Source organism: Antechinus flavipes, chromosome 3 (genome assembly GCF_016432865.1).
Source record: "Antechinus flavipes isolate AdamAnt ecotype Samford, QLD, Australia chromosome 3, AdamAnt_v2, whole genome shotgun sequence".
In the NCBI taxonomy this organism is placed as follows: domain Eukaryota; kingdom Metazoa; phylum Chordata; class Mammalia; order Dasyuromorphia; family Dasyuridae; genus Antechinus; species Antechinus flavipes.
Window position 1 is genome coordinate 530,306,926 of NC_067400.1, and position 27,884 is coordinate 530,334,809.

The 27,884-nt window shown below is 35.6% G+C and overlaps 1 protein-coding gene across 1 annotated transcript; it reads left to right on the forward strand.

Moving 5' to 3' along the window:
- The first annotated feature begins 5 nt into the window (after positions 1-5).
- Positions 6-27,825, forward strand: DDIAS (DNA damage induced apoptosis suppressor). Its single transcript, XM_051987218.1, has 6 exons — positions 6-419; positions 1,561-1,731; positions 11,664-11,790; positions 21,064-21,225; positions 22,882-22,999; positions 24,922-27,825. Exons 3-6 carry the CDS (start codon positions 11,678-11,680, stop codon positions 27,550-27,552), a joined length of 3,024 nt encoding a protein of 1,007 aa, XP_051843178.1. The 5' UTR covers positions 6-419; positions 1,561-1,731; positions 11,664-11,677; the 3' UTR covers positions 27,553-27,825.
- Positions 27,826-27,884: the final 59 nt, after the last annotated feature.

The window sequence follows — 27,884 nt, forward strand, 5'->3', positions numbered from 1 at the left end:
AATTTGTTTGGGTTCCGTGGGTGACGCTGCTGGCTTTAGCTCTGGAGCTCCTAGGCCTCTTTCCCACTTGGCGTTCTTGACTGGAAGGACCAGAGTTGCAGAAGTCCTCCGGGCAGCTTGTTCCCTTCAGTCTCAGGAACCGAAGGCCTTTTGGGTGTTTGTCTCTCAGTTTCCCCACCATAAGACGAGACAGCTGGAGGAAACCGCAGGGACTGTCTAGCGCCAGCTCCTTGTTTTACATTTGGGAAAACTTGAGACCCGAGAGAGATGGGTTGCCCGAGGTCGCCCTTCTAATTGCTGGGATTTGAACCTCCTTATACCGCACAGTTTGCGCTCTACGATACGTCTCCAGGAAACCCGCTTTCCACCATAAAGGAAAAATACAAAACGTCCTTTTGCTGAGCAAGCGTAGACCCTAGGTAAGTTATTCTCTCGTGGTTCAAGGGGAGGGGCTGATATTTGCGTTGACTACTCCTTCACATCGTTGTTTGAGAGCCTTTTTATGCCATAGACCTCTTGGATAGTCTGATAAGACCAGTGGACCTTTTCTCAGAATGATGTTTTTTTTAAATGCGTAAAATAAAACCCGCAGGATCGCAAAGGAAATTATGTTGAATTGGTTATTAGCGTATTAAAGCAAGAAGAAAAAAAATTCACAGACCCTAAGTTAAGGAGATGTGCCTTATGTCGCAAAAGAAAAGATCTAAGACTCCAAACCATCCTCTTGCAGAGTTGAAAGATCCACAAGTAGACATTACACATATTTTTTGGGTGTATTTTTAGATAGACTGATTTACCCCTCTTTTTATCTTTAAAAATAAGTTGTTAGGTAAAGTGGCTTTTTGGGAAGGGGAGGAGAGATACTGGTGAAAAGTGTGATAATAAAAGCCATCAAAAATTATTTTAAAAGAACATGCAAAAGAAGAATCAATGCTTGAAAGTGTTATAGAAATGTGGGCCATGATTATTTTAATAGTTTTTAAGACAATTCAATTAAAATGCCAGTTGCCTACTTTGTTTAAGGCATGGTGTTATATTAGTGGGCCCTGAATCAGGACTTCCCATGGTTCTGTAGGATGTTGAACAAATTGCTATTCTCCTTGTTTTGGGTTTTTCATTTATAAATTGAGGGGTTATATTTGATTATTTCTGAGGTCTTTCCTAACTCCAATATAAGAAACTGTCAGTTTGGGAAGGGGAAGGAAAGACAATATAAATATCTTAAGAAACTACTAATATAAATAACTTTACTATGGGTAGAATGAGATGACTAAAAAAAAGTTCAAATGGAGAAGTTCAGGCAAAGTATGAGAAATTTTAAGAGTGGATAATTGTTTTTCAAGGGGTGGGTATGAGGAAAAGTTGCATGAAAGAGAGACTCAAAATTGGGCTTTGAAAAAAGGGATTTCAATAGGAGATGATTGTGAAATGATAATTAGAATAGAAAGAAATTTAGTGTGACTGGAACTATAAATATGTGGGTATGGAATTACAAGGTTGAAGAGATAAGATGTACCTTTGTTGCAAATCTTGAATAACAGTTTATTATTTATTTTGTAGGAAACGTAAGGTCACCAAAAATTTGTGAAATAAAGGAGTGACTTGATGAGGGCAGTACACTTAACGCACTTTGGAAATATTTTTTGTCCAAACTTGTAATATTCTGGATTAGAGAACCCATGATAAGAATTTATAGTCCAACTTAAAGAGTCTTGCAAGAACCACCAAAAGGTACGTGACAGAAGTGACACTTGAACCAGCTCTTCCTGACAGTGAGGCTGCCTTCTCTTGGGAAAAGTATTCAGTATAAAAGATAGGTTAGAGATTTGAATACATTGGAGGCAGTTGTGCTAATTAAGAGACTTTTAATTGCAATGGTTGCAATGGAAGCAAAAAGAATGGCATGAACAGAAGAGATATGTCAGTGATGACATTACCTGGGAACTGTTTGGATATAGCTCACTTTTATACTAGTTGGTTGAAAATTCAAATCCAACCACCTGTATGACTTTAGAAAAGTCATTTAAACTCTCTAAGCTTTAGTCTTCTCATCTGTAAAATTAAAGAAATGCACTAGATCTGAGATTCTTAACCATTTTTGTTTCATGGATGCCTTTAGGAGTCTCTTGAAACTTAAAGACTTGTTCTCAGAATATTCAGATTCATAGATGCATAAAAATATGTATAAAAAATATTGAAATGATGATGTAATTTTTTTTTCCTCCATCCAAATTCATGGACTTCCTGAAATGTATCTACAGACTCCTTTTGATCCTTAACCTAAGATGTGATTATCTGAGATATAGCTTCTAGGTATATGAGGTGTTCAGAAGGACTAGTATCTCTGGTAAAAGGACTTATCAAGCCCTTCTCAGTACTACTAATCCACTTTTGATTACACATGATTCATCCAGCTCTCACTTGTGGCTCCAAGAAACTGTCACATGTATAGCAGGAACACTCTAAAAAACAGCAGATGGATTAAACCAAAGTGATAGGCTTCAAATCCATTAGTGAGTTAGGGAATCATCTACCCCAGACATGTGAAGACTTCCACTAGCAGAATGGATGGATGAGAACAATTTCGTTCCAGCACCAAAGAAGATGGTTAAAATAGGTGCTGTAGAGCACTTAGAGCTTGCTTAGACATTGGGGATGCTAATGTCATCCATTGCATCCTATACTATTACCAATCATCTTAACTTTTGTCCTACCACTGTACTTGGACAGCTCCCTCCTAGTGGTGGTGGTTGTCCTTTGTGCTCAAAGAGAACCAAAATCATGTCACTATGTTGAGGTACAGGTATAGTGTGACCTACTATGATTGGTTAGACCAATGTGAGCTTGAGCTTGAAAGACTGAACCACATGTCAAGTTCAGAAGGAACATTTGGAGTAGAAACGTCTAAATTTGCACATTTCTAGGTTCTTTTGAGATACTGTAATTCTGCTTTGTATCTTTCTTGTTGAGGGGCCCGCCAAGCTGGGCGGTTGTGCCAATTTCTTCTGTGTCTGATAATCAGTACTAAAGTTCTTCAGAGAGTCTTCAGTATCAAAGTATCTTCAGAAAGATACCTTAAAGAGTTTCCTTGTATCATCTCTATGTGAAAGTTTGCCTTGTGTGTGTTCTCTGTAAAAATGTTCTCTTTTAAGCAAATGTACATTTGGTATTTGAATAATGTAGTCAGCCCATTGAAATTGCACTTTCTAGAGTAAAGTTTGAATGCTTTGCAATTCAGCTTGAGAAAGGACTTCAATGTGTCCATTACCTTATCTTGCTAAATGATCTTCAGAATCTTCCTAAGACAATTCAAATGGAAGTGATTCAGTTTCCTGGCATGGTGCTGGTATGCCATTCAGATTTCTCAGGCATGCAACAATAAGGTCAGCACAGTGGCTCTGAAGACCTTCAGTTTGGTAGGCAATTTAATATCTCTTCTCTCCCACACTTTCCTTCAGGGCCTTCCAAACACTGGGCTAGCTCCACTAATATATCTATATCTATATCTATCTATCTATCTATCTATATCTATATATATATATATCAACTTCATTATCTGTGTAAACATTCCTGAAAAGTATACTGCCAAAGTATCCAAATCATTCAAAAATCTTTCCATTTCCTGTAACACATATGGATGATGTGATTCTGAATGGTGGAGAACCTCTGCTTTCTTGGTGTTTTAATTGTCAGATCAAAATGCACAGCTACCAGAGAATCGATCCATATACTATTGTGTCTCAACCCCAGAGGCTGCATTGAGTGTACTATCATCTGAACAAAAAGTCACAGCTCAATTCTCCCTCCACGTAGTCATAGATTGTAGCCTTTTAAGGTTAAATAATTTACTCATTACCATTGAAAGTGTCTGACAAACTGCTGAAAATCTCATGCATCAGGATTTTATAGGTGTTTGGAAATGCATGAGAGCATCACCATTATCCAGAATCCAGGTAAGCATGCCATCATGAATTTGGCATAAAGTCCTTATGTACTTCACTGGGCAACCAATTTTTAATATAATTTTCCATAAGCCTTCACGAATAACAGTATCAGAGACCTTGGTCAGATTGATGAATGTTGTACACAAATCTTTATTCTGTTCTTGGCATTTCTCCTGGAGTTGTCTAGCAACAAATATCATATTGACCATTCCTTGGCTCTTTCTGAAGCCATACTGCCTCTTGGGTAGATGATCATTTTCCAGGTGAAGGATCACCCTATTAAGGAGGGCATTACAAGAATCTTGCTAACAGTGATTAAGAGAAAAATCCTCCCTGTGATTGTCACAGGACAATCTATTTCCTTTTCCTTTTTAGAAATGGACAATAGAGTCATCCTTGAATTCCTGGGAGATAACCTCATCTTGCCATATATAACTGAAGATTTCAATCAATTTTTGAATGAACAGTGGAATCCCTGCCTTGTAAATTTGAGCTGGAATAGAATCAATGACAGATTTTTGCCTTACAAGAAGACATTGAAAACCTGTTCTTCATTTTGGAAGTTCAATTAGAGAGAAAGTGACTTTATCCTGAAATATAAGAATCAGTGACTTCCGCATTGATTGATGACAATATGCACTAAATAGTTAAGATACACCATCAATCCTTGGCCCATAAGTGGTCTTCAGGACATCATAAAAACACTTTAAATTGTTACTATTAGAGAAAAAATTTCATGTACCTTCTTACTGAACCAATTATCCTGCCTCTCTCTAAGCTTTGCTTGTGCTTTATTTTTTTTTAATTTAAATTTTTATTTATCTTCATCTGAACTTAAGAAATAAAATAGGCATTTCCATTATATAGTAGAATAGAAAAAAAGATGATTGTACATGAAATTCCAAATCTACATTTCCACTTTATTTTTGATGGAGTTAATCGCAGCTTTTATAGAGACAGATGAATGTCCTACTAGTAAACCTTATGGAGTTCTCATTTTTCATTTATCAGCTTCTGAATTTTCCTATTATCTTCATCCAACCAATTTTGATGTTTTAAGTGTTCTGGCCCAAATGAATAAATGTAGTGTTCTACACCAAATCCCTAAAAATTGCCCCTTCCATTTTTGCTTTACTGTTGACAATCATGTATTGACTCAGCTTTCCTTCCAAGTTTGTCACAAACTGTTCATGCAAGAAGTGCTCTGATCTGTTGACAGTAAGTCACAGAGTAGTGGTGATCATAAGAGTTATCCTCTCTCAGCTAAACATTCATATTCAACAAAAGCAGCTACCTCAAGGCAAGATGACAAACTGAAAACATCAACAGAGTAGAGCAATGTATTAACTATGCCAGTTAGCAGTCTCTTTCTGGTACATAGTAGAATCTTAATAAATTATTGGTTGATGAATTTGGGCCTCTCAGCAATGTAACAATAGTAGAACCAAGATTATATTTCCAGTTTTATAGGCTATAAAACCAAAACTAAAGGAAGTGAACTGATTTATCTGAGGTTATATTGCTTATTAATATTGTAACAGTGATCAACTATGTAAGACTTAGCTACTCCGAAGACTCATGATCCAAGACAATTCCAAAGGACCCATGATTTAAAAAAAAAAAAAAAAAATGCTACCTCCAGAAAGAGAACTGATTAAGTACAGATTGAAATATACTTTCTAAACTTATTTTTCTTGTTTTATGTGTGTGTTTTCTTTTGCAGTATGGCTAATATGAAAATATGTTTTGTATGACTTCACATGTATAACTAATTGCTTACCTTCTAGTCAAGTGGTAGAGAGAGAATGAGAGAATTTGGAATTCAAAATTTTTTTTAAATGAATGTTTACAAAATGTTTTCATGTAATTGGGAAATATTTAACAAAACAAATTTTAAAAATTCTTAAAATGTATTGCTACTAAATAATGAATCTCCTAATTGCAAGCCCATTTCTCTTAACTACCCTACCACAATACCTTGATAATGTGTTGTACATATTAATATGCTGCCGGGTGATATTCTTCAAAGTCTTTATCTGTTTTCATTATTCTTCATGTGTTTTTTAAGTTCCTCCAAGGCATAAATCTTTTTTTTCCTTTGGTGTCTTCTTTATATTCTATTGGCAGAGCCCACATAAAACTAACTAATATTTAAATATTTTTGAAAAGTTCTTTACTTATTTCATTTGAACCACACAATGTCCTTGTGAGATAGGTACCACAGATATTATACACATTTTGCTAAAGGAAACTGAAGCTCAGAAAGCTAATGAATGCTGGAATTAAGGATGAGAGAGCATTCTACCTGCTAGGCCATCCTCCCTGTGCAGTATCATAGAGCCTAAGCAGAGTTTTGTACTTGGGACCATACGATTAAGAACTGAAGGGGACTTTGGAGATTATCTTAATGTACTAATCATGCTATTTACCATGTTGGTAGTTGGTGATGCCTCCCAAGATCAGTTAAGAAAGACTTCCTGTTAAGTCAACAAAGCTGTTAGGACAAATGTTTGCAAAAACTGGAATTGGTTGGCAATGCTTGCCCTTGGAACCAATCTCTGAACATGATTAAAAACCAGTTCAGATTTATTTAATGGAAGAGCTATCCTCAGCACAAGCTGAGGTCTATTAACATGTGATATAGAGAATATAATCCAATGGAGAGATGACAAAACAGGTTTCACAGCAATAGCAAACCATGAGAACTAAAGAAAATCATCTTTGTAATCCATGAACTCCAGAATCATAGATTTTCAGAACTAGAGGAGAATAGTGCTCATATTGTGCAAACAAGTACATATGGACAGTGACCTGAATTCAGAACTAAATAAGAGGGTGAGCTAGATTGCATTTCAGAAATAGCCTAGTATTTTAGATGACCACAAGCTGCTTTCAAATATCTTTTCTCAATTGAATAGAAGTATTCAATTTTAGAACATGGAAGGAGCATTACTAGTTCTGAAAAAGCAAAATTACAATCGACCCACAGGGCAATGAAGGGCTTAGTTCGGTATAAATCAGCTGCATGTTTAAATATTAGCAAAAGTGCTATAAAATACATCATTACAAACATATTACTGGAGATCAAATGTTATCTGTCCCTCCTCTACAGAAGATTTATGGGAAAATACGTAATACACAAGATAGGAAGACATTGGTAGCTTGCAGCTCCCCCAGGTGGAGGGAATAACCATGAGATCATGGCTGTGTTTACTGTTAAGAACATAATGATAAACCAATTGAGGCTAGGGCTTTTAAAACTTTTTCTACCCCTTTTTGCTCAAGAAATTTTTACTTGACCAACATAGGTATATAAAATCGGCATACAAATCAAACATTTGTTGATAATAAGTTAGTTTTGTGACCCTCACATTCACTTACATGATCCCATCTGGGCTTGAAACCCACAGTTTAAGAAACTTGGTCTAGTCTCCTCTTGGAGCAGATCTGGAAATTGAAGTTCAGAGAGGTAAATTGACTTAACAAAAGCTACACCACTAATTATGTAACAAAGTCAGGACTAGAATTCAGGTTTCCTAAATTTTTTGTATCATCCAGTAATACAAAAAAGAAAATTTCAGTCTATACCAAAGGGCTTAGTCCTTGATCATTGCATTTTTACTAATAGTTTCATGTACACAAAACTTCTTTTTCAAGCTCTAGAATAAGTGTATCCTTTATTTTCCAGTTAGGTACTCCATCAATAATTTTTTTTACCCTTAGTGGGTACCTTCAGAGTTGTAGCTATAGTGTTCCTTTAGGAGTTAAATTAATTAAAAGTGAACTGAGAGGCTGACTTCAGGCTTAGAGAGGGAAGATTGGATAATTGGGGTTCGGAGTGGTGTTGGGCTATACTAGCAAAGGGTGGATGTGGTGATTAGCTATTATGGTAACGGATTCTGCCCATCTCCTGCAACTTTGGTTAATCACATACTTGTTTAAGGTTGCTAGGCTTCATCTCTATAATCTCATATTTCTTCTCTCATATGCTTTTTAAAATGGCATTTCAGCCATTAGACTAGATAATGTAGGACTTGGTTTTGAATCCTGCTTTTGCCAATTAATCTCTGTGTGACTTCCAATGACTTATAACAATGGAGGTGCACGTGTGATGCTGGAAGGAGGTAAGATAAGAGTCAGATCTGAGTTCAAATTCAGATGTTTCTTATTGTATGATTTTGAGCAAGTTCCATTTTCCTGAGCTTAAGTTTCCTTATCGGTAGAATAAAAAAGGTGAAATTAGATGGCCTCTGAGGTCTCTTCCAACTCTGCAGCTCTGATTCCATTATTCTTTATTCAGTTTTCTGAAAGTAAACTTGAACGTTTTTATATGATGACTTGGAGTCCCTGGAGTAGTGGATGGTGGCAGAGACTGGGCATTAGGAAGACCTGGTCCCTCCAAACATTAAATAGCTGTGTGCTCCAGGCAAGTCACTTCACCTCCACTCTTAAGGTGGAATCCTCATCCTTATCCAGAGTAGGAGTGTGATTAATGTTCCTTCTACCTGTAAAGCCTATGACTTATTTGGTCCACTAGAGGGCAGCCAAGTTTCACAGCCTGTTTTCAACTGAGCAGCAATCTTTAAATTGTTTACCAGGCTGGGGCATTGCCCAGATCTGGGGGTTTTGGGTTGTTTAACACGTCTTGGTGTTACTTATTCCTTTCTGAATTTGCTTTTATTCTCTAAGTGAACTAAAAACCTTTGGTAGTTCCTCTTTTTCATCCTTTTTTGTATTCTAATTGCACCAGAGAGAGTGGTGTTTGCCCAATATGGGTGATCAGTTTGTTGTGATTTACAAAGCCTGAAGAAAAATTTAGACATCTCCATTCCAAATGTTCTTCTGGATTATTTAGGCTCAACCTGTGGTAGATCCTTCTAACCCATATTGGACTGATCAGCCACAGTTGGACACAATGTACCTTGATCCTAACATAGTGAGGTCATTTTTGGTCCTCTTTGAACATGAATGGCAGCTAACCAGATAGAATGAAAAGTTTGACTTTCAGGAAACCTAAGTTCAAAACCAACCTCATATATTTACTAATTGAATCATACTGGACAAGTCATTTAACTGCTGTGTCTTCAGTTTCCTCTACTATAAAAGAGAGATATTAATGCATCCACCTCTGAGGATTATTTATATCAAATTTATATCAAAATATCAAATTTATATCAAACTATATTTGTAAAGCATTTATTCTTGCATACAGGAGGTGCTTAATAAATGATTATTCTTTTCCCCCTCCACTGCCCTTGCTCCTATTCACATCCTACTGAATGAAACTGAAGAAAATCATAAAACTGTGCTGAACCTGCTGCATATTTGTTTTATAATTACAACTGGGACTATACTGCATTAAGACAGTTCTTTTACACTTGTAAAAAATTTCACAATTTTTCCAGATCTTTTTATCTCTTCTCAGATTTATCCTAATTCCATCTTCTTCCATCCTCTCAGTTAAGATCCTTGCTTCATATGTCACCGAAAAAAATGAGGCCATTGGAAAAGAAGTCTATCTTCTTACCTCCTCTCCATCTCACATCACTCATGCTTTCCCCTGCTATCTCCTCCTTCTATCTCACATGAAGAAATTATCCTTTTTTCCAAGGAAAACCATTCTGCATATACAAATTCCTTCTAGATTTTCAAGCTTTTATTCCTTCCTGTCTTCTCTAGTAGATTGCTCCGTCATCCCTACTCTGTTACTAATTGATGATCTTTTTCTATTATATGCTTCTCTACTGCCTACAGACAGACCCATGTCTGATCCATCTTCAAAAAAACTTGATCCTTCCATATTTGTTAACTATTATTTTATATCTCCTCCTTTTTGTGACTGAGCTTAAGAAGGTCATCTGTAGTCAATACTCCTTTCTCTCTCTTCTTAATTCTTTATTACAGCTGATTTCCAACATCATCATTCAATTGAAAGTGCTCTTTTCAGAATTACTATCTCCTAAATGCCAAAATTAATGACCTTTTCTCCATCTTTATCCTTCTTGACCTCTCTGCAGCCATTCATATTGTTGATCACCTTCTTCTCCTTGATATATTCTTCTCTCTTAGTTTTCTTCTATCCTTTCTTGGTTCTCCTACCTACTTGACTACTCTTCCTAGTCACTTTTGCTGAATATTTATCCTCGGAACATCTTATAATCCAAAGCTCTGCTCTGGGTCTTCTTAACTCTCTATATTATTTCACTAAGTGATCTCATCATCTCCCAGAGATTTAATGATCATCTCTGGATAGATGGTTCTCAAATCCATATACCTAGCCCAGATTTTTCTGCTAACCTCCAATTTAGGAGCTCTAGTTACCTACTCAGCATCTCAGATTGTCCCATAGACATCTTGAAGTCAAAATGTCCAAAACTGAATACATTGTCGTTTCCCCAAAACTTTTCCCTTTTCCTGAGTTTCCTGTTACAGTTGAGAATATCACCATTTATTCTCCCAATCCTCCAGATTTGTAACCTAGGTATCATTACTCTTACCACCACCACCACCAATATCTGATGTAAAGTAAAGTGAACAACCAGGTGGTATACAGTAACAGCAATATTATACAATGATCAGCTGAGAATAACTTAGCTGTTATCATCAATAAAGCGATTGAAGGCAATTCCAAAGGGCATATAATGAAAAATGCTTTCAACCTCCAGAGAAAAAGTCTAAATGTAGATCAAAGCACACTTTTTAAAAAACTTTATTTCTCTTGTTTTACTTTGGTTTTTTTTTTTTTTTTGTCTATATTTCTTTTGCAACATAGCTAATATGGAAATATATTTTCCATGACTATATCTGTCTCATCTATATAAAATTGCTTGCCTTCCCAATGAGGGGGAGAGAGAGATTTTGGAACTCGAAAAATTTTTTTAATAACTTTTTATTGATAGAACTCATGCCAGGGTAATTTTTTACAGCATTATCCCTTGCACTCACTTCTGTTCCGATTTTTCCCCTCCCTCCACCCCCTCCCCCAGATGGCAAGCAGTCCTTTACATGTTGAATAGGTTACAGTATATCCTAGATACAATATATGTGTGCAGAACCGAACAGTTTTCTTGTTGCATAGGGAGAATTGAATTCAGAAGGTATAAATAGTCCGGGAAGAAAAACAAAAATGCAAGCAGTTTATATTCATCTCCCAGTGTTCTTTCTTTAGGTGTAGCTGCTTCTGCCCATCTTTGATCAATTGAAACTGAATTAGCTTTCTTTATCGAAGAGATCCACTTCCATCAGAATACATCCTCAAACAGTATCATTGTTGAGGTATGTAATGATCTCCTGGTTCGGCTCATTTCACTTAGCATCAGTTCATGTAAGTCTCGCCAGTCCTCTCTGTATTCATCCTGCTGGTCATTCCTTACAGAACAATAATATTCCATAACATTCATATACCACAATTTACTCAACCATTCTCCAATTGATGGGCATCCATGGAACTCAAAATTTTAAAAAACAAATATTAAAAATTGTTTTTACATCTAACTGAGAAAAAAAAATTTTTTTAAGATCCCTTAGGCCAGCCTCCTCATTTTAAAAGCAAGAAGACTAAAAACTTAGAGTGGTTAAGAAACTTGTCACAGATCTCCCAGGTCATAATAGCAGGTTCAGGATTCAAATCTAGGACCTGATATGGTTTTGTTTCAAGTTTGTACAATTAAGAGGTAATTTGTCATTCACTTACAGAAGCTTGTTCTATTTTTCTCATAGAACAGAGTGAACACATGAATAGAAGAAGAAAATTTCTCATTGCCTCTGTAGTTGCTATTCAAAACTCCAGTTTCATCTATCCATCATGTCAAAAGTGCTTCTCCAGAGTAATCCTGGTTTCTAAAAGGTAATTTCGGGTACATGCTCTAAATAATTTGCGGGATTGAATTGGGAGATGAGGGCAGTTTAAAACAGTTTAATAATGAAAGAACCCTAAGAATAAAAAAATATAAAATTTAAAGTTCATGTATAGCAAAATGTTTACACTTTGTAGAATTCACTTCAAGTGTAAGGTATTCCTTCTACTGAAAGACAAGGACTTAGACCACTTAAGTATGTAAAACACAGAATATTTGAACCTTGCTTTTTAAGAAGTAATGTTTGTTGAAGTATTATAAAGTACTATTCTTCTTATGGTATTCTTTTGTTTTCTGCTTTTCTTACTTGGTAAATTAATTGTAGATAATGGGGGGAGGTTACTTCTACCTCTACCTAGTCCACTTATTTTTATTGGGGAGTTCCATATGCTAGCCTCCATAAAAATATATAAAAAGACTCAAACTTTTAAAGATCACTACTTCTCTAAGGATTTTCTCATGCCCTTAAGTTTTAGTGGTAGCAGGCAAAAATATGAGCTAATTTTTTTTCTTTGTTGCTTCGGTTTTTAATTTTTGTAAAGAAATTCATGCTAGTGAATCAGTTTGCAGGTTCAATTCCTAGATGAATTAAATAGTTTTAATTTGCTTTTAGGTCAGGCCAGACTGCAGCTAACCAATTTGTAGATAAACTCTCTTATTCATCAAGGAGAGAATGAAGCACTCACTGCAAATCAGTCATGAGTACTTGAAAATAGGACTGATTGCTTAGTAGTATCTTTTTAAAATTTTCTCAGGGCTTTTAGATTTTTTTGTTTCCCTACTGCCCTCTACGTCTTTTTCTAGTTCTAGAAGTATAAATCTGCGCAAACTACTAATTCCACAGTAAGTTTTTGGTACCACTTGGAAGATCCTTGTGTTGAGAGGGATAAATTAGCTGTGCCTCTTGTACAAAAATCTATACTGTAACATCTGTGACAAATGGATATCCAGTTTGTGCTTGAATATTTCAACAGCATTACTGACTTATGAAGTTGACTATCCCACTATTAACTTACAATTCCTGGGAAGTAATTTCTGATGTTAAGCCAAAATCTACTTTCCTATAATTTCCCTCCATCAGTCCTATGCCCTCTGGTTTGTTTACAATAAGTTTATTCACTATTTTAGGATCATAAATATGAAAGGGACCTTAAACACTGTGTAGTGAAACTCTCTCATTTTGCAGAAGAGAAAACTCAGAAGTTGTGATGTGCCAAAGTCACACAGAAGTATTAGAAATAAAATATAAACCCAGGTCCTTTGGCTCCAAAACTCTTTCCCTAGTCCTTGAGATAATTTCACTTAGGATAACAGAACTTGAATCTAAAAGAAGACTTTTCTCCAAGCTAAACATGTCCAGTTTTTTCAGCTGTTCCTTCAACATAGATTCTAGGCCCTTTACCATCCTGGTCACACTCCACTGGATATAATTGATAATCATATAAGTCATTGGTTCTCAAAGTCTGGTCCAGAGCATCCTTTCAGAGAGTCTACAAATTCATAATTGGTTTTTATTTTTAATGTGATCAGTATCTATAACTATAACCCACATAAACAAAAACTCTTTGGACAAATCCTCAATCATTTTTAATAGGATAAAGATATTGAGAGCAAAAGTTTGAGGACCACTGATATAAATAATAACTATCCTAGGCTGAAAGACAGATCTATTACATATCATTCAAGTTGCTTAAGTCATTGTCTTAAACACCATATTTATAAGGTCTTAGCTAGTTGTACTTTACCACTTATTTCAGAATTCTTTCACAAAACCTTTATTATTAAGCACCAATTTACAAGTCATTCTGCTACCAGGGGTCCTCAAACTTTTTAAATAGGGAGCCACTTAACTGTCCCTCAGACTGTTGGAGGGCTGGACTATAGCAAAAACAAAACCTTTGTTTTGTGGGCCTTTAAATAAAGAAACTTCATAGCCCTGGGTGAGGAGGATAAACGTCCTCAGCTGTCTCATCTGATCCATGAACCGTAGTTTGAGGACCCCTGTCTAGACGCTGTTATTATGTTTATGTAAGATACTGAATCAAGTCACACTGAATTTCTAGTGTAGTATAGGGTTAAGACACAAATATAGATAACTATGACAATGTTATATCATAAGTACATTGGGTATAAAACAGTGGCATGTGATGTACAAAAGGAAAGGTTAGAGGCAGCTAAATGGCACAGTCCCCTGGCATCAGAGGACCTGACTTCAAATTCAGTCTCAGAGACTTAACACTTAATAGCTGTATGACCCTGGGCACATCACTTAACCTTAATTGCTCAGTAGAAAAAAGGAGGGGGGAGGTTAGTACTAATAAAAAAGGAAAAGGACAGACTTCATGGATGAGGTAGACTTCATCTTGATTTTAAAGGATGGCTAGAAATTTGGTTGTCAAAAAGAAAAGGGCAGACATTCCAGTATAGGGGGAAGACTGAGAAAGAAATAGAAGTTAAAAGTGATTCAGTCTGGCTGGAGCTTAGTTTGTCTTCAAAGGAAGGAGTAGTGCCAGATTATGGAGAGCCTTAAATACCAGAGAAAAAAATTTGCATTTCACCTGGTAAATAAGAAGGAACTACAGAAGATTTTTCAACAGAAAAATGTCTTGACTAGATCAGTGCTTGAAGATGGATTTAGTAACAGCATGAAGAATACATTATATAGGAAAACTTGTCACATGAGTATTGTGATAGTTCAGTAGTTAGTAATGAATGCCTGCACTTGAACTTTTGCAGTAGAAATAAAATAAGTAATAAAGAAGAGAAATATTGTGGAGATAGAATCCATGATATAGAACCCTTTGAAGATAACCCAAGATAACACATAGGAGATTAAAAGAAATCATTAGATTGATTTAAGGAGAGGAAGAGGGGAGAGTTATTTTTTGTTTTATTTTGTTTTAACTTTTTTGAGCATCCAGTGGAACATCCAGATAGAAATGTTCTCAAGGCATGTTCTGGACCTAGAAGAGATGGGATGCTAGATACTTGGGAATTGTCTCCATGAACATGGTAATTGAATCTGGGAGTGAAAGAAAAGGAACATGAAATAGAAGAAAGTCATGGGAAAATCCATGAGAAACACATTAAAGGGGCAATAATAAAAAGAATAGACAGGATATGCTAGGAAGTTAAGAAAAAAGCTAGGTGAATGTGGTATGTATGAAGCCAAGACAAATGGCTTCAGGACTTCTAGCAAAGAGGGTGACATAACACCCTCAATACTTACCAAAGAAGTGGAGCCAAGACAGCAGAGTAAAGGCAGGAACTCACCCAGCCTCTCCCCAAAACTGCTCAAATTCCTTTAAATAATGACTCTAGACCAGTGATCCTCAAACTCGGGCCCATGGGCCAGATGTGGCAGTTGAGGATGGTTAACCCCCTCACCCAGGGCTATGAAGTTTCTTTATTTAAAGGCCCACAAAACAAAGGTTTTGTTTTTACTATAGTCCGGCGCTTCAGCAGTCTGAAAGACAGTGAATTGGCCCCCTATTTAAAAAGTTTGAGGACCCCTGCTGTAGACAAATTTTAAAATGGCAAAATACCCCCCTCCCCTCCAAAAAAAAAGAACAACAAACATAGAGTCGAACATTTTCCAGCCAAAGACAACTTAGAAACTCAGCAGAAATGGTCTGTGACACGAGGGTGGGAGTCCAGAGTGCAGCCCAGGACCCAGCTTGACCTCTGAATCTCTGAGTGAGCAGCAGTGCTGCTGGCTTCCAGACCTCTCTGCCCAAAGACACCAAAGATGACCTGAAAGATCAGCAGAAAAGGTCTGTGAAACCAGTGAAAGCCCAGCACACAATCCTAGGTAGGCCAGCCCCAACTCCTGCCCAGCCTCAGGGTCAGCGAGGTGGGACCTCTGAATAAGCAACAATGCTGGACCTCTCAGCTCAGGGATATCAGGGAGGACTCGGAAGGTCAATAGAGAGAGTAATAAGGAGGAAGTGTGATGTGTAGTTCTAGCACAGCCCCATCTGTGCACCAGATCTTAATTCTGAAGCAGGACACACTTAATGACTCCAGGACAGGAAAAAAATGCTTGTGGTCAGATTCCTAGAAGGATTTGTGAAAATAGCTGCACAAAGTCCCTGAAGCTTGGGATAGTCCATCCTCTACCTTGGAAGCAGAGCCTCACGTTAGAAGAGTTAAAAGCAGAGTAATAGGCTAGGGAAAAGAGCAGAAAACAAAAAAGTTTCTGACTATTGAAAGTAATGATGACAAGAAAGATCAAAACACATACAGATGATAATAACAAAGTCAAAATTCTTACATCCAAAGCTTCCAAGAAAAATAAGAATTGAGCTCAGACCATGGAAGTGCTCACAAGGGACTTTGAAAATTAAGTAACAGAGATAGAAGGGAAAATTAGGGAAAGAATTGAGATGCAAAAGGAAATACAGAAAGCTAATAAGGAAAAAACTGCCTTATAAAGTAAAATTGGTCAGTTGGGAAAGAAGGTACAAAAGCTCACTGAGGAATATAATTCCTTAAAAAATAGAATTGAGCAAATGGAAGTTAATGACTTTATGAGATATAATAAAGCAAAAGAACTATCTCTTTTGTGAAAATGTGAAATATCTCTTTGGAAAAACAAACAGACCTGGAAAATAGATCCAGGAGAGATAATTTTAAAATTACTGGTCCACCTAAAAGTCATGATCAAAAAAAGAGCCTGGACATCTTTCAAGAAATTATCAAGGAAAAGTGTCCTGATATTCTAGAACCAGACAGTAAAATAGAAATTGAAAAAATTCATTGATCACCTTTTGAAAGAGATCCCAAAATGAAAACTCCCAGGAATGTTATAGCCAGAATCTGGAACTCCTAGATCAAGGGGAAAATATTGCAAGCATCCAGACAGAAACAATTCAGGTATAGTAGAGCCACACTCAGGATAACACAAGATTTAACAGTGTCTACATTAAAAGTACCAGAGGGCTTGGAATATTACATTCCAGAGAGCAATGGAGCTAGGATTACAACCAAGAATCACCTACCCACCAAAACTGTGTATAAAACTTCAGAGGAAAAGGTAGTCATTTAGCAAATCAGTATTTTCAAATATAGCATTCTGGAGAAGCATAAGGAGGTAATCAGGAAAGTGATATCATAAGGGACATAATAAGGTCTATCTGTTTACATTCCTGCATGAAAGGATGATACTTGTAACTCATTAGAATGTTCTCATTATTATGGCAGTTAGGAGTATATATAGACAGAGGGCACAGGTGTGAGTTGAATATGAAGGGATATTATCTTTTTTAAAAAGGGTGAGAGAGGAATGGGGAAAAGAAAAGTAAGAAATAGAATGGTGCAAATTATCTGCCATAAGAAAAAGAGGTAAGAAAAAACTTTTACAGTAGAGGGAACAAGAGGATGAGTGAGTGAATCTTATTTTCATCAGAATTGACTGAAATGGAAAATTACATACATACTCAATAGGGGTATAGAAATCTATTTTACTCTGGAGGAAAATAAGAGGGGAATGGGATATGAGAAGGGAGCGAGAGGGTGATAAAAGAAAGGGCATATTGGGGGAAGGAGTGGTCAGTAGCAAAACACTTGTGGAGGCACAGGGTGAAAGGATAGAGAATAAATGGGGGAACATACAATTAGCAATAGTAATTACAAAAAAATTTTCAAAGCAAATTTCTCTAGAATATTTGTATTCTCTGGGAAATGATGAGCAGGATGCTCTCAGGAAACAAAAAACCTGGAAAGTCTTCCATGAACAAAGTGAAATATACTGTATATAAAGTAATAATGTTCTGGGATGACCAGCTATAAATGACTTTGCTATTCTTAATAGTACAATCATCCACAACTATTCTGAAGGACTTATGATGAAAATCCTATCTATACCCAAACAAAGAACTGATTGTGTCTGAATATAAATCAAAACATTCTCTATTTCTCATTCTCTTTATTTTTAACTTAACTTTTCTTGAGGGTTTTTATAATGTCACATGTGGTTTCTTAATTGTGGGTGGGGATAAGAGAGAGAACTCAAAAGTATTAAAAGCAAATGTAAAAAATATTGTTTTGAATGTAATTGGGTAAAAAATATTAAATTAATTAAAATTAAATACCCTCTAGAACTATTGCAAGAACAATGAAGAGGTATTAACTAATACACAGAGATGAGCTAAAAGAAACACCATTGAGGTAATCCACGCAAGAAAAGAGATAATCTCCAAGAAGTACACTACGAAATCTGGATCAAAACTAGTGTCAGAGGGCCCTTATTTACCCCTCCACCATTTTTATGTAGAAATGTAGGACAAGACAAGGCTCAGAATTCTTATCAGTTAGTGACAACTCTGTAGCTACTTTCAGACTTCTATTTCCATCCTAGAAATTATCCTGAGGAACGAAAAAGTGAAATAATTTTTAACGGTTACCTAGCCAAGGAAGTTTAGAAATAGCAAAGGAAGGGATCTGCCACCCCTAAGAATTACTGAAAAAATGAACAAACAGAACAACATCAATCCAGAAAATACAATCGATTAAAAGAACCTCAAGATAAAATTTCGGAGAAGAAATTGATTTTGCAATATTAAAAAAAAAATATATATATATATATATATATATATATATATATATATATATAAAACAGAGAATAAAGAATAGATTATCAGCAAGAACTCAATAACTCGGGGCAACTAGTTGGTGCAGTGGATAGAGCACCAGCCCTGAAGTCAGGAGGACCTGAGTTCAAATCTGACCTCAGAACTTAACACTTTCTAGCTGTGTGACCCTGGGCAAGTCACTTAGCCCCAATTGCCTCAGCAAAAAAAAAAAGAAGAAAAAACTTCATAACTCTAAGAAAGATTTGATTGTTATGAGTTCAAATGTTGGAGTTCCTGTTCTTCTCAAGGCAAAGCCGGTTTAGAGGCTTGGAGCCCTCCGGATGTCTCCAAATCCAAAGGTTCTGTCCTTCAGCCTCTGCCTCTGCTTTCTTTTGCCTCCAACCAAGACAGAGATGGAAGGTCTCTCGTATCTCCTTCTGGGGAGCTCAGCCACCAACTTGCCGCGGAGAGAGGGCTTCTGGCGTAGCTCCACTGAAATCCGTTAAAGTGTTCTCTGCACCAGAGTCGTTCCTCTCGAGTCCAGCGCGATCAGCCAGCCAAGAGGAAAAAATGTATTCTGCCATAGATCCCTCATCGCTGGCTTTTTATCTGCCTCTTCTGAGAGAATGGGATTATGGGTTTTCTCCCATAGTGCTCTCTGGCCCAATGAGTTTTAAGGGAGGTGTGGACTCCCTTGAAGTTAGAAAGTGTACTTTGTGAAGCTAGCATACTTGTGGACTCCAATGAGTAAAGGTGTGAACACAAGCCTTGTATTGATTAGTTCTACTTAGTACCTTGTTTCAGGTTCTGGCCAAAACATCTTCTTGTAAGATTAGATCAACTCTAATTAGTTAGCAGTTAGTAAGGATTCCAACATTTGATCACCTATTTTTTTTTAAAAGCTTTCAAGAAAATAATGAAATTGGTGCTCTTGATGAAGAACTAGGCAAGAGAATAAATAACTTGGAACAAAAGTTGGGCAACTTTATCAAAGTTGTGAATCCTGAAAAACAGAATGGGAAGGGAACTTAAATCAGATTCAGTGAAAGAACAAAAAATCCTGGAACAAAGTCAAAACACTATTAAATCAGAACATATGAAAGACTAGTTATCAAAAAGAAATTTCCTAGATGGGGTAGTCATCTGTTTAAATGCTTTAAAGAGGTCAAGGAAGATAAAGGAGTAGAGGGAACCTTTGACAAATATTTACGAAATCGTGGTTGATTTTAGAGGGAACAAATTCAGTAGAATGGTGGGGATAATAGTGATTAGTGAGAAAACTAATACTAATTAGTAAGGAAATAGTGATATTAGGTATAAACAACTTTCAAGAAGTTTAACATTGAAAAAGGAAAAAAGATCTGGGGTAGCATCCAAGTAGATGAATAATGGTCAAGAGAAGGATTTTTTTTAAGATTTAGGAAACTTCAGTATGTATTTAGGCAAATAGGTATGGACCAGTGGAGAGGGAAAGATTGAAAATTCATTAGAGGCAATAATCACAACAAGATAGTTGAAGAAACCAAAAGGTATGAGATCAAGGGCCCATGGAGAGGGATGGCCCCAGTGAACAGTTGTGCCTACCTTTTTTTTTTTCTTTAGGACTGGAGGGGAAAAGACAATGAGTGCCAATGAAGAACAATCTTGAGAAAGAGAGTAGTTGGCAGACTTCACTAAAACAGCCTTAATATTCTCAGTGAAGTAGGAAGCTACCATTTATTCCCTTCCACATAATTCATGATCCATGTTAACATATTTCTATGAGATAAAAAAAAATACTAAAAAACCTTGTCCATTCTCAGTATGTCAGGGACAAAATAAAAGATAAATCATTTTCCCCTATTCAAAATCATAGATTGAAAAATGAATATCAAAGCAATATTTATTGTATACTGTATATGATAGCACTGTGTAAATGTTTTTAATAGATGTAAAGTTTTATATGATCCTTCTGTTCTTTGTGCAAGGAAATATTTGTTAATGTTAAGTCCATAGTGAAAAAAAAATTTGAATGAATACTAAACTTTGATGAACTTTTTACAATTAGTTATTAGAGGGAAAATATATTTGGGGTAGTAATAATAATAATATTTAGTTCTTGGCTTCAAAAAGCTAGCAATGTTTTATTATATAGATTTTTTTAACCTAATTAATTCTCATATTCCAGTTAAGTTGATAAAGGGAAATTAAGTTATTCCCATCTGTGAATAAGGAAAACAAGGAACAGTGTGTATAAAAGAGTAACATAATATTAATCATTAAATTCTTAGCAGAAAAATAAAGGTTAGAACTCTGGTCTTCTGTTGGTTTAATTCTGAATTCATTATGCTGCCTCTAAAACAATAAAATGTCACTAAAATTATAAATGGTGGTTTGGGTACTTCATAAATACATGCTGTGTAATTTTTCATTCATTTTCATTATTCCATATATGCCTTTATCTCAAAAAGTAGGTATTGGTCATGTAAGATCAATATTTCTGAAAAGACTAATTAGGTTTGAGAGTCTAAGAGGAAGCTAACCTGAATCCTAATATTTTGTACCAAGTACAAGTTTTAAAAATCTGTCATTTCAACTTCCCTTTTTTACTAGAGAGGTGCTTTTTATTGGAGAACGGGAAGTTTATAATTTTTTAACAATGCACTAGTGAACACCATTTAATCCTGCCATTTTCTTTTTCTACTTTCCCAGGTTTGATTGCTCCAAATGTGGCTTTACTGGTGAAGTCAAGAATGTCACTTATAGATATAAACTCTCCTTAAAAGTTTCTGATGCAAACAGATTGTTTGTAATTACTGTGTTTGGAAGTTGCTTGGATGCATTTTTTGGTATCACTGCCACTTGCCTAAACAGGTAGAGATGTTTTAATGGGTAATTTCACTTGTTTCTTAATATATCACTATAATATAGATATAAGTATACTTTAAATCAATAATTGAATGGAATATTTAAACATTCATAACATTAAAAGTCCTTTTGTCATAAGTTTTTACAAGGTGATAAAAATAGGCATAAAAAGGTGAAGGATTATTATTTTCTGGATACATATAAATGTGATTATCAACAATCAGTTATTAGGTTCTATTGATTTAAATTGGACCTTGAAATTAGGATAAGAAGTTACAAAACCTGCATAAAAAGTGGAAAAGCATAGAAAAATAGAGTAATGATCCTGTCCAGGTGAAGGATTATCAAAATTGAAGTCAAAGTTCAAATGGCCATATTCTCTTGAGGAATAAGCTGTTTTGGAAAGCTATCTGCCAAATTCTAGACCACATTATTTAATTGCTTTTCCAGTGTTGCATAGTTTGACCTGCTTAAACTTTTTCAATGTATTTGGGTGCTAAAAATTCCAGGAGTATTGCAACACTAATAGCCCACACAGTTTACAAAGAATTTTCTTCAGAATAGTCATCTGAAATAAATAATGCAAAATCTTGTTACCAATTGCTTCTAGTTCTGTCTGTAGAATTTCTCTTAAATGTTCCTTCCTCTTCAATCCCATTGCCAATATCCTAATAAAAAGGCTTTCATTTATTCCCACCTATATTGTTATAATATCAAGGCTTTTTACCACCAGTCAGTCCTTATACATGTGACATTTGCCCATGGTCAGAATGTCAGCAATGAGACCTACACCCTGGTTTTCCCCAATACTTTTTCTACTATACTATTCAAATAATAGTTCACATTTAGATATAGCACTTTGCATTTTATAAAATCCCTCCTTTGCACCAGATAGATAGTATAAGTATTTTTAATCTTCATTTTACAGATGAGAAAACTGAGGCTCAGAAAAGTTGACTTGCCCATAGTCACACAGCTAAAAAGGTCCCTTCCAGTTCTAAAGCTTTTGAACCTATAAATTATTCGTCATAGAGCTATAAATTGCTAGGATACAAGTTAGTGTGTGCTGACCTAGGCTATCCGAGTGGTTGTAACTCAGTTTGATAAAAGAAACAGTAGGGGATTCCAGGGTTGCTAAGGAGAACAGAGACTCCCCTTGGCTTTAAAGGGAGGATCTTTAGGCTACAATCCCATTGGTAGAGTAGTACCACCCTCAGTTGTCAGGGAAACTGGTAATGTCATTACAGTAGCTCCCCAAAATCAGGGCCAATCCAAAACTCCATAGATTCTAGTTATAGGTAGGTAACAACATATTCTCTAAATTACTTTCTGCCCCTCCCCCCCAATTTTATACTTGATTATTGTATTTCTTTAAAAAAGAAAACGTTCTAATTATGTAAAATTAACTTCTTATCCTCTGTACATTGAGTCTCTTAAGAATATATTGTAGGTAGATTTGCAGAAGGTATTTTTTGTTTCAGTAATAATATTACAGAAGTTAAAGGTCCAGTATGAAACCAATAGTTTCTAAATTCACCACAATTCCATGTATAACTCAAAAGACTAATTCTGATACTCTAAAGATAATTATTTTGTAGTTTCTCATTTTATTATAGTTTTTGAGTTTTTATTTTCACTTTTTTAATTTCTCTTCCATTCAAGGTATATAAAAGATTCTGATCAAGTTGAAGGAACAGTGAACAATAATTCAATACAGGATTTATTAATTCAAGCAGTCCAAGCCTGCTTTGTTGGGAGAACCTTTATTTTTGGAGTGACGGTAATTAAAACTAACACTTTCTTAAAATATTTTATTCTATTTTTTCATATTTATTTCATTTCATTTTATTTCATTATTTCATTCACCAGATAGTTTTGAGGGGATGCCTCATAAGGACAAGGACCTGCAGTAATACGGATCTAGATTAAAATAGCAGGGTCAATAGTTTAAACGATTCAGCTGATGAAATTTGACACTGTGGCAGGTTCCTTGTTATGTATTCAGGAGGGGGGCCCTATTAGGGTTTTCACAATTGCAAAAACCTAAATTTAATATTTCGATATTATGATGTCAGAAGTATTGACTCTTTTGTTCTGATACTTAGTACTTTTTGCATTCCAGATTTTGCTTAAATTATCCTCTAAACTAAAACTTTAACCTATTTATCTTTTTAACTGAGTATATGTCCTCCTGTAGTATATAAAAAATAAGGAAAGAAAAACAAGGAAGAGTCTGTGTACCTATATTATGAATTGTTGATGAGGATCTCTCTCTGAAGAGAGGAGAAAAAGTAGTTTTAAAGAATTCTTCAGGTATAAGGCACACAAGATATATTATGAACAAATTGAGGCTTTTCTATAATGTAGTTATTATTGTTCTGGTATGATTTGTCTGTAGTCCTACCTGTAAATATGTGTTGGACTTCATTAATGTAGTGTAGTAGAAAAAAACATGAATTTGAAGTTAGGACAGTCCAGATCTATTCCTGACTCTTGAGTTTACTAGTTGTACAAATTTGAGTGAACACTAGACTTCACTTTGTTCCTCTCTAAATTAAGAATACAGTGCCCACCCTATCTATGGCACAGGGTTGTTGTGAAAATCAAATGAGATAATGCATTTGAAAATGAATTATAAATTATAACGTGCTATGAAAATGTAAAATAGTATTTTTTAAAACTGTAGCAGTGATTTCCTTGGTAGAGGGAATTTCCAGTATACAAACTACTTCTTCCAGAGCTAACCAACAACTTTTGGACAACTTTTTAGCCCTATTGAGTAGCTCTGAGAGGACAATGCATCATTCTATAGATAGTGGAGTCAGCGACATCGTTCCCCAGTCAGTGAGGAATGACCTGAACTAAAGTTTTTGGAATGAGAGATCACCACTCTGCTAGGCCTCTTTAATATCATTATTATTATAATTCCTTGAAGACTAGTAAGTTGTGATTTTTAAACCATCTTAATTTTGATTTTGCAATGAAAAATGTTTACAATTTCAAGTGATTTTAAAATCATTTAGTTAGTAAATACTATTGTCATTTAAGTAAAGAAAAAGCACTGGGTTTTTCCCTCTTGCCTCATGTATTTTTTCTAATACTGAATATTGACAAATGAAGCTGAGAAAGGTGGTTATTTCATCTCATTTCAAGTTCTTTCAAGAAAAGATGTTACAAAGAATTCAACTAATATTCATTGAGCAGCTTTTGTATCTCAAAAATGTGTCCTCACATAGCTGTCACCTTAGTTCATCACCTCTCACCTGGTTGGACTATGGCAATAACCCTCTAATTACTGATCTCCCTTCCTTATTTTTCTCTCGACTCCAAAGTATCTTCCACTCAGCTGATTTTTCTAAAGCATATGTTCTCTCCATTCTCTGAACAAACTGAAGTGACTTTCTGTTGCCTTCAAGGTCAAATATAAACTCCTTTGTTTGGCATTTAAAGCTCTTTATCATTTGGCCCATTTCTACCTTTCCAGACTTCTTACACTTTATTATCCTCTATACATAAAGAACACTACCTAAGGAAAAACTATTTCCAAAAGATAATTTCACAATTATAATAGAAGAGGAAAAATATAACTCATTTTTCTATGTGAAATTGCATCTTGCTTTAGTCTCCTAAAATTTTGCTGGGTATTTGGTTAAAACTGAGAAAATCATATTACTAATGTCACCTCATTCATTTCTTTTGCAGAATTTTGAAAACCAAGGTGAACAGACTTCAGTTTCTAATAATTTCTTTAAAAAATGCTCTTACAATGACAGGAACATTAAAGAACTAGTAGCCTGCCAGATTTCCCTTCCAAACTCAGATCTCACAGGGTACACAGTTATCAACTACTTTGATCACCTTTTGCAGTCTTCTAATTTCAAGAACATTCACTGTGGGCCACAACTCCTTGAAAGCCATTTACTGGAAGGTGATTACCCTAGCAGTGAGCTCAGCAGCTTAGGTAGCTCTGGCAGCAGCTCCGGTTTTGTTCAGTCAAGTGACAGAGATCGTCTTTCAGGGCTTTGGCAGCAGTTCCTTGGACTTACTCCAGTTGTTATACAACCAGCTGATGATGAAGATTTCTCCATTTCTGAGCAGAGTAAGGCTGATGGTGTTCTCCTACAGCAGAGAGAGAGGGCCCCTTCTGCTGAGGTCACCTTTGTCAGTAGTCATCACAGACCTAGTCAGAATTCTCACAGCCCTCACTTGTCTCTGAGTGAGGAGAGTGAAAGGGGAAAGCCAGGTACAGAATCCAGCTTACCAGCTAGTCATCTGACTGTCATTCTTAAAAACGATCAGGAGATTGGAACTGCCAATAATGAGAATAGTTTTCACCTTTTAAAAATGAAGCAGTCACTTGGAGAAAGTAACATAAATCTCTCCCCTGCTACTCTGGAGACAGAAGAGAAGTATTCTCAGCTTAACTTAGTTTATCACCAGAATCACAATTTAGACTTCTCTTCAAGCTTTCAGAAGAGATTATCATTTAACACATTATCTCCTAGCCACAAAGCAAGTGCTGATGATACACAGGAGGAGGACCCTGAAATTTGGGATGATCTGCCATTCTCTGAAAGTCTAAATGCTTTTATGGCAGTTATTGAAAATGAGAACATGACAACTCAGGCCACAAACGGTCATAACCTCAGTCCAGTGGATGGTCATTGTGGCAGATTATTAGCAAGTCCACAGAAAGCTACTGGGAATATGTCTGTACCACTTGTGAAGTCAAAAGTAAAACAGAAAAACTGTGGCAAAAGTAAAGTGATCTCTACTTCTCCAAAGGAAATGCAACAATTTAACATAGCCAATGGCTTTTCAACAAGTGTTAAAGGAAAAGAAAATTCTGACTGTGCTAAACTTAATGCCAATGTATCAGCCCTACCTCAGGCTTCAAAAGACTTTAGAATGTACCTTTCTCTTAAAAAAAGTAACAGTTTTCCACAACACAAAGTTGAAATTATTTCAAGTACTAATACTTCTGAAAATATTCATTCTTGTGCCAATACAAAATATTCTGTGAAATGTGGAAGAAGGCAATCTTCAGAAATGAACAGAACAGCTACTTCTTTGTGTTCTGAAAATCATGTGTTTTCTGATGCTTGTGCAAGAAATAAAGGACATTCTATTTGGCTACAGAATCAAGAAGGAACTTTTACAAAATGCAAGGAACTTCTGCAGAGCTCAAATACTTGTTATAATAATAAAAATGTGAGTACAAATGCATTTACATTAATGCCAGAATTTCAAGGAATAACATCTACATCTGTAAAAGAAAATTTGCTTCAAAATGACTCTTCTATTCATGATAGCAACTATAATGCTTCTGCTGATCTCTTTGATGTTAGTGCTAAAGAAATAGAAACTGTGGCAGAATATACTGATAAATCACAAGGCATTTTGTCAACATGGGAAACTGTTTTGACAGAAAATTATCCTTTGTTTAATTTTAGCCTTAGTCCCATAGATGATAATTGTAGCCATTTTCGAAGAAGGTCATCTTCACAAAACATACTTCACAAAACAAGAACACATTCTTCACCTTATTTTCAATCAGATTCTGAGTATGATCTGGGAGATAGTAAAGAATTTGTTCCATGTTTACAGTCAACTCCTATTGTCCCAATTCCTCATAGACTTAGAGTCCATAGAATTAAAAAATCTTTCCAAAAATACCCTAGACTTTATACCAATCTGCACTCCAAATATAAAAAATCAGCGATGACTTTTGAAGATGAAATACAGCAGTCTACCCCCAACTTCCTAAAAAATGAAAACTCAGCTAGTCTGAAATCTAGGCATGCTTCCATATCTGATGATTCACAGCAAATATTAATCAATAGTAGTCCTATTAAGTTCTTTGAAAGTAATTTTGATGATTGGATTCTCCCCACTACAAAAAAAGCATTTCCTTCACCTGTACTTCCCACCTCAGAAAAATTTGGATTAAATTTCAGGGGCCCAGGTAAATGGCCTGCTGCTTGCAGTTCCCCTAATCAAACTGAGGAACCCAAAATCAAGAAGAGGCAGATGGAACAAAGTACTGATAAAGGTTTAATTGAGAAAGAATTTCATCTAAAGAACAGAGTGACAACTAGGAAACAAATTACTCCTGAATTTGAAAATTGTGAAGACAGTAGTGGCTGTTGTTCCAAAAATGTAGCTCTCAGGACTGATTCCCTCTCAAATGTTAAGTGTAGACTTTCATTTTCCGAAAATGAGTTCCCTTCAGCTGCTGAAATTCCAAGTGACTGGTCTCCTGAATTGTTCACACAAAGTCAGCCAAAACCAATTTCTAAACACTTATTAAAGATTCCTGTTTGGAAACTTTAGTATTTATTGGTATTGGAGTCTAATTATTTTTAGATTTTGAAAAAAACAAATTTTACAGGTGACCTTTATTTGAACTCAATGTTTTTTAATGCCTTTTGGCATGATTAAAATGTGCTCTAAATTTTATCTTGTAAATGAATGCTGGTGGAAATATTCTGGCACTTTATTTTGTGTTACAAATTGCACTATAGTCATTAATTTTGTTTCTTAAAACTACATTATCATAAAAATGCTTTATCCAAAGAATAAAACTATTACTTCATTATATACAAATTATGAGATTTATATGTGTGATGACTACTTTTAGCACCCAGAGTATATTAGAATCAGCC

Excerpts from the sequence above, each read along its gene's own strand:
- DDIAS (XM_051987218.1), top strand. The coding sequence starts at position 11,678 with ATGAATAGAAGAAGAAAATTTCTCATTGCCTCTGTAGTTGCTATTCAA. Across the intron at positions 21,226-22,881 it reads ACTGCCACTTGCCTAAACAG|GTATATAAAAGATTCTGATC; the intron begins GTAGAGATGTTT and ends CTTCCATTCAAG. Across the intron at positions 23,000-24,921 it reads CCTTTATTTTTGGAGTGACG|AATTTTGAAAACCAAGGTGA; the intron begins GTAATTAAAACT and ends TTTCTTTTGCAG.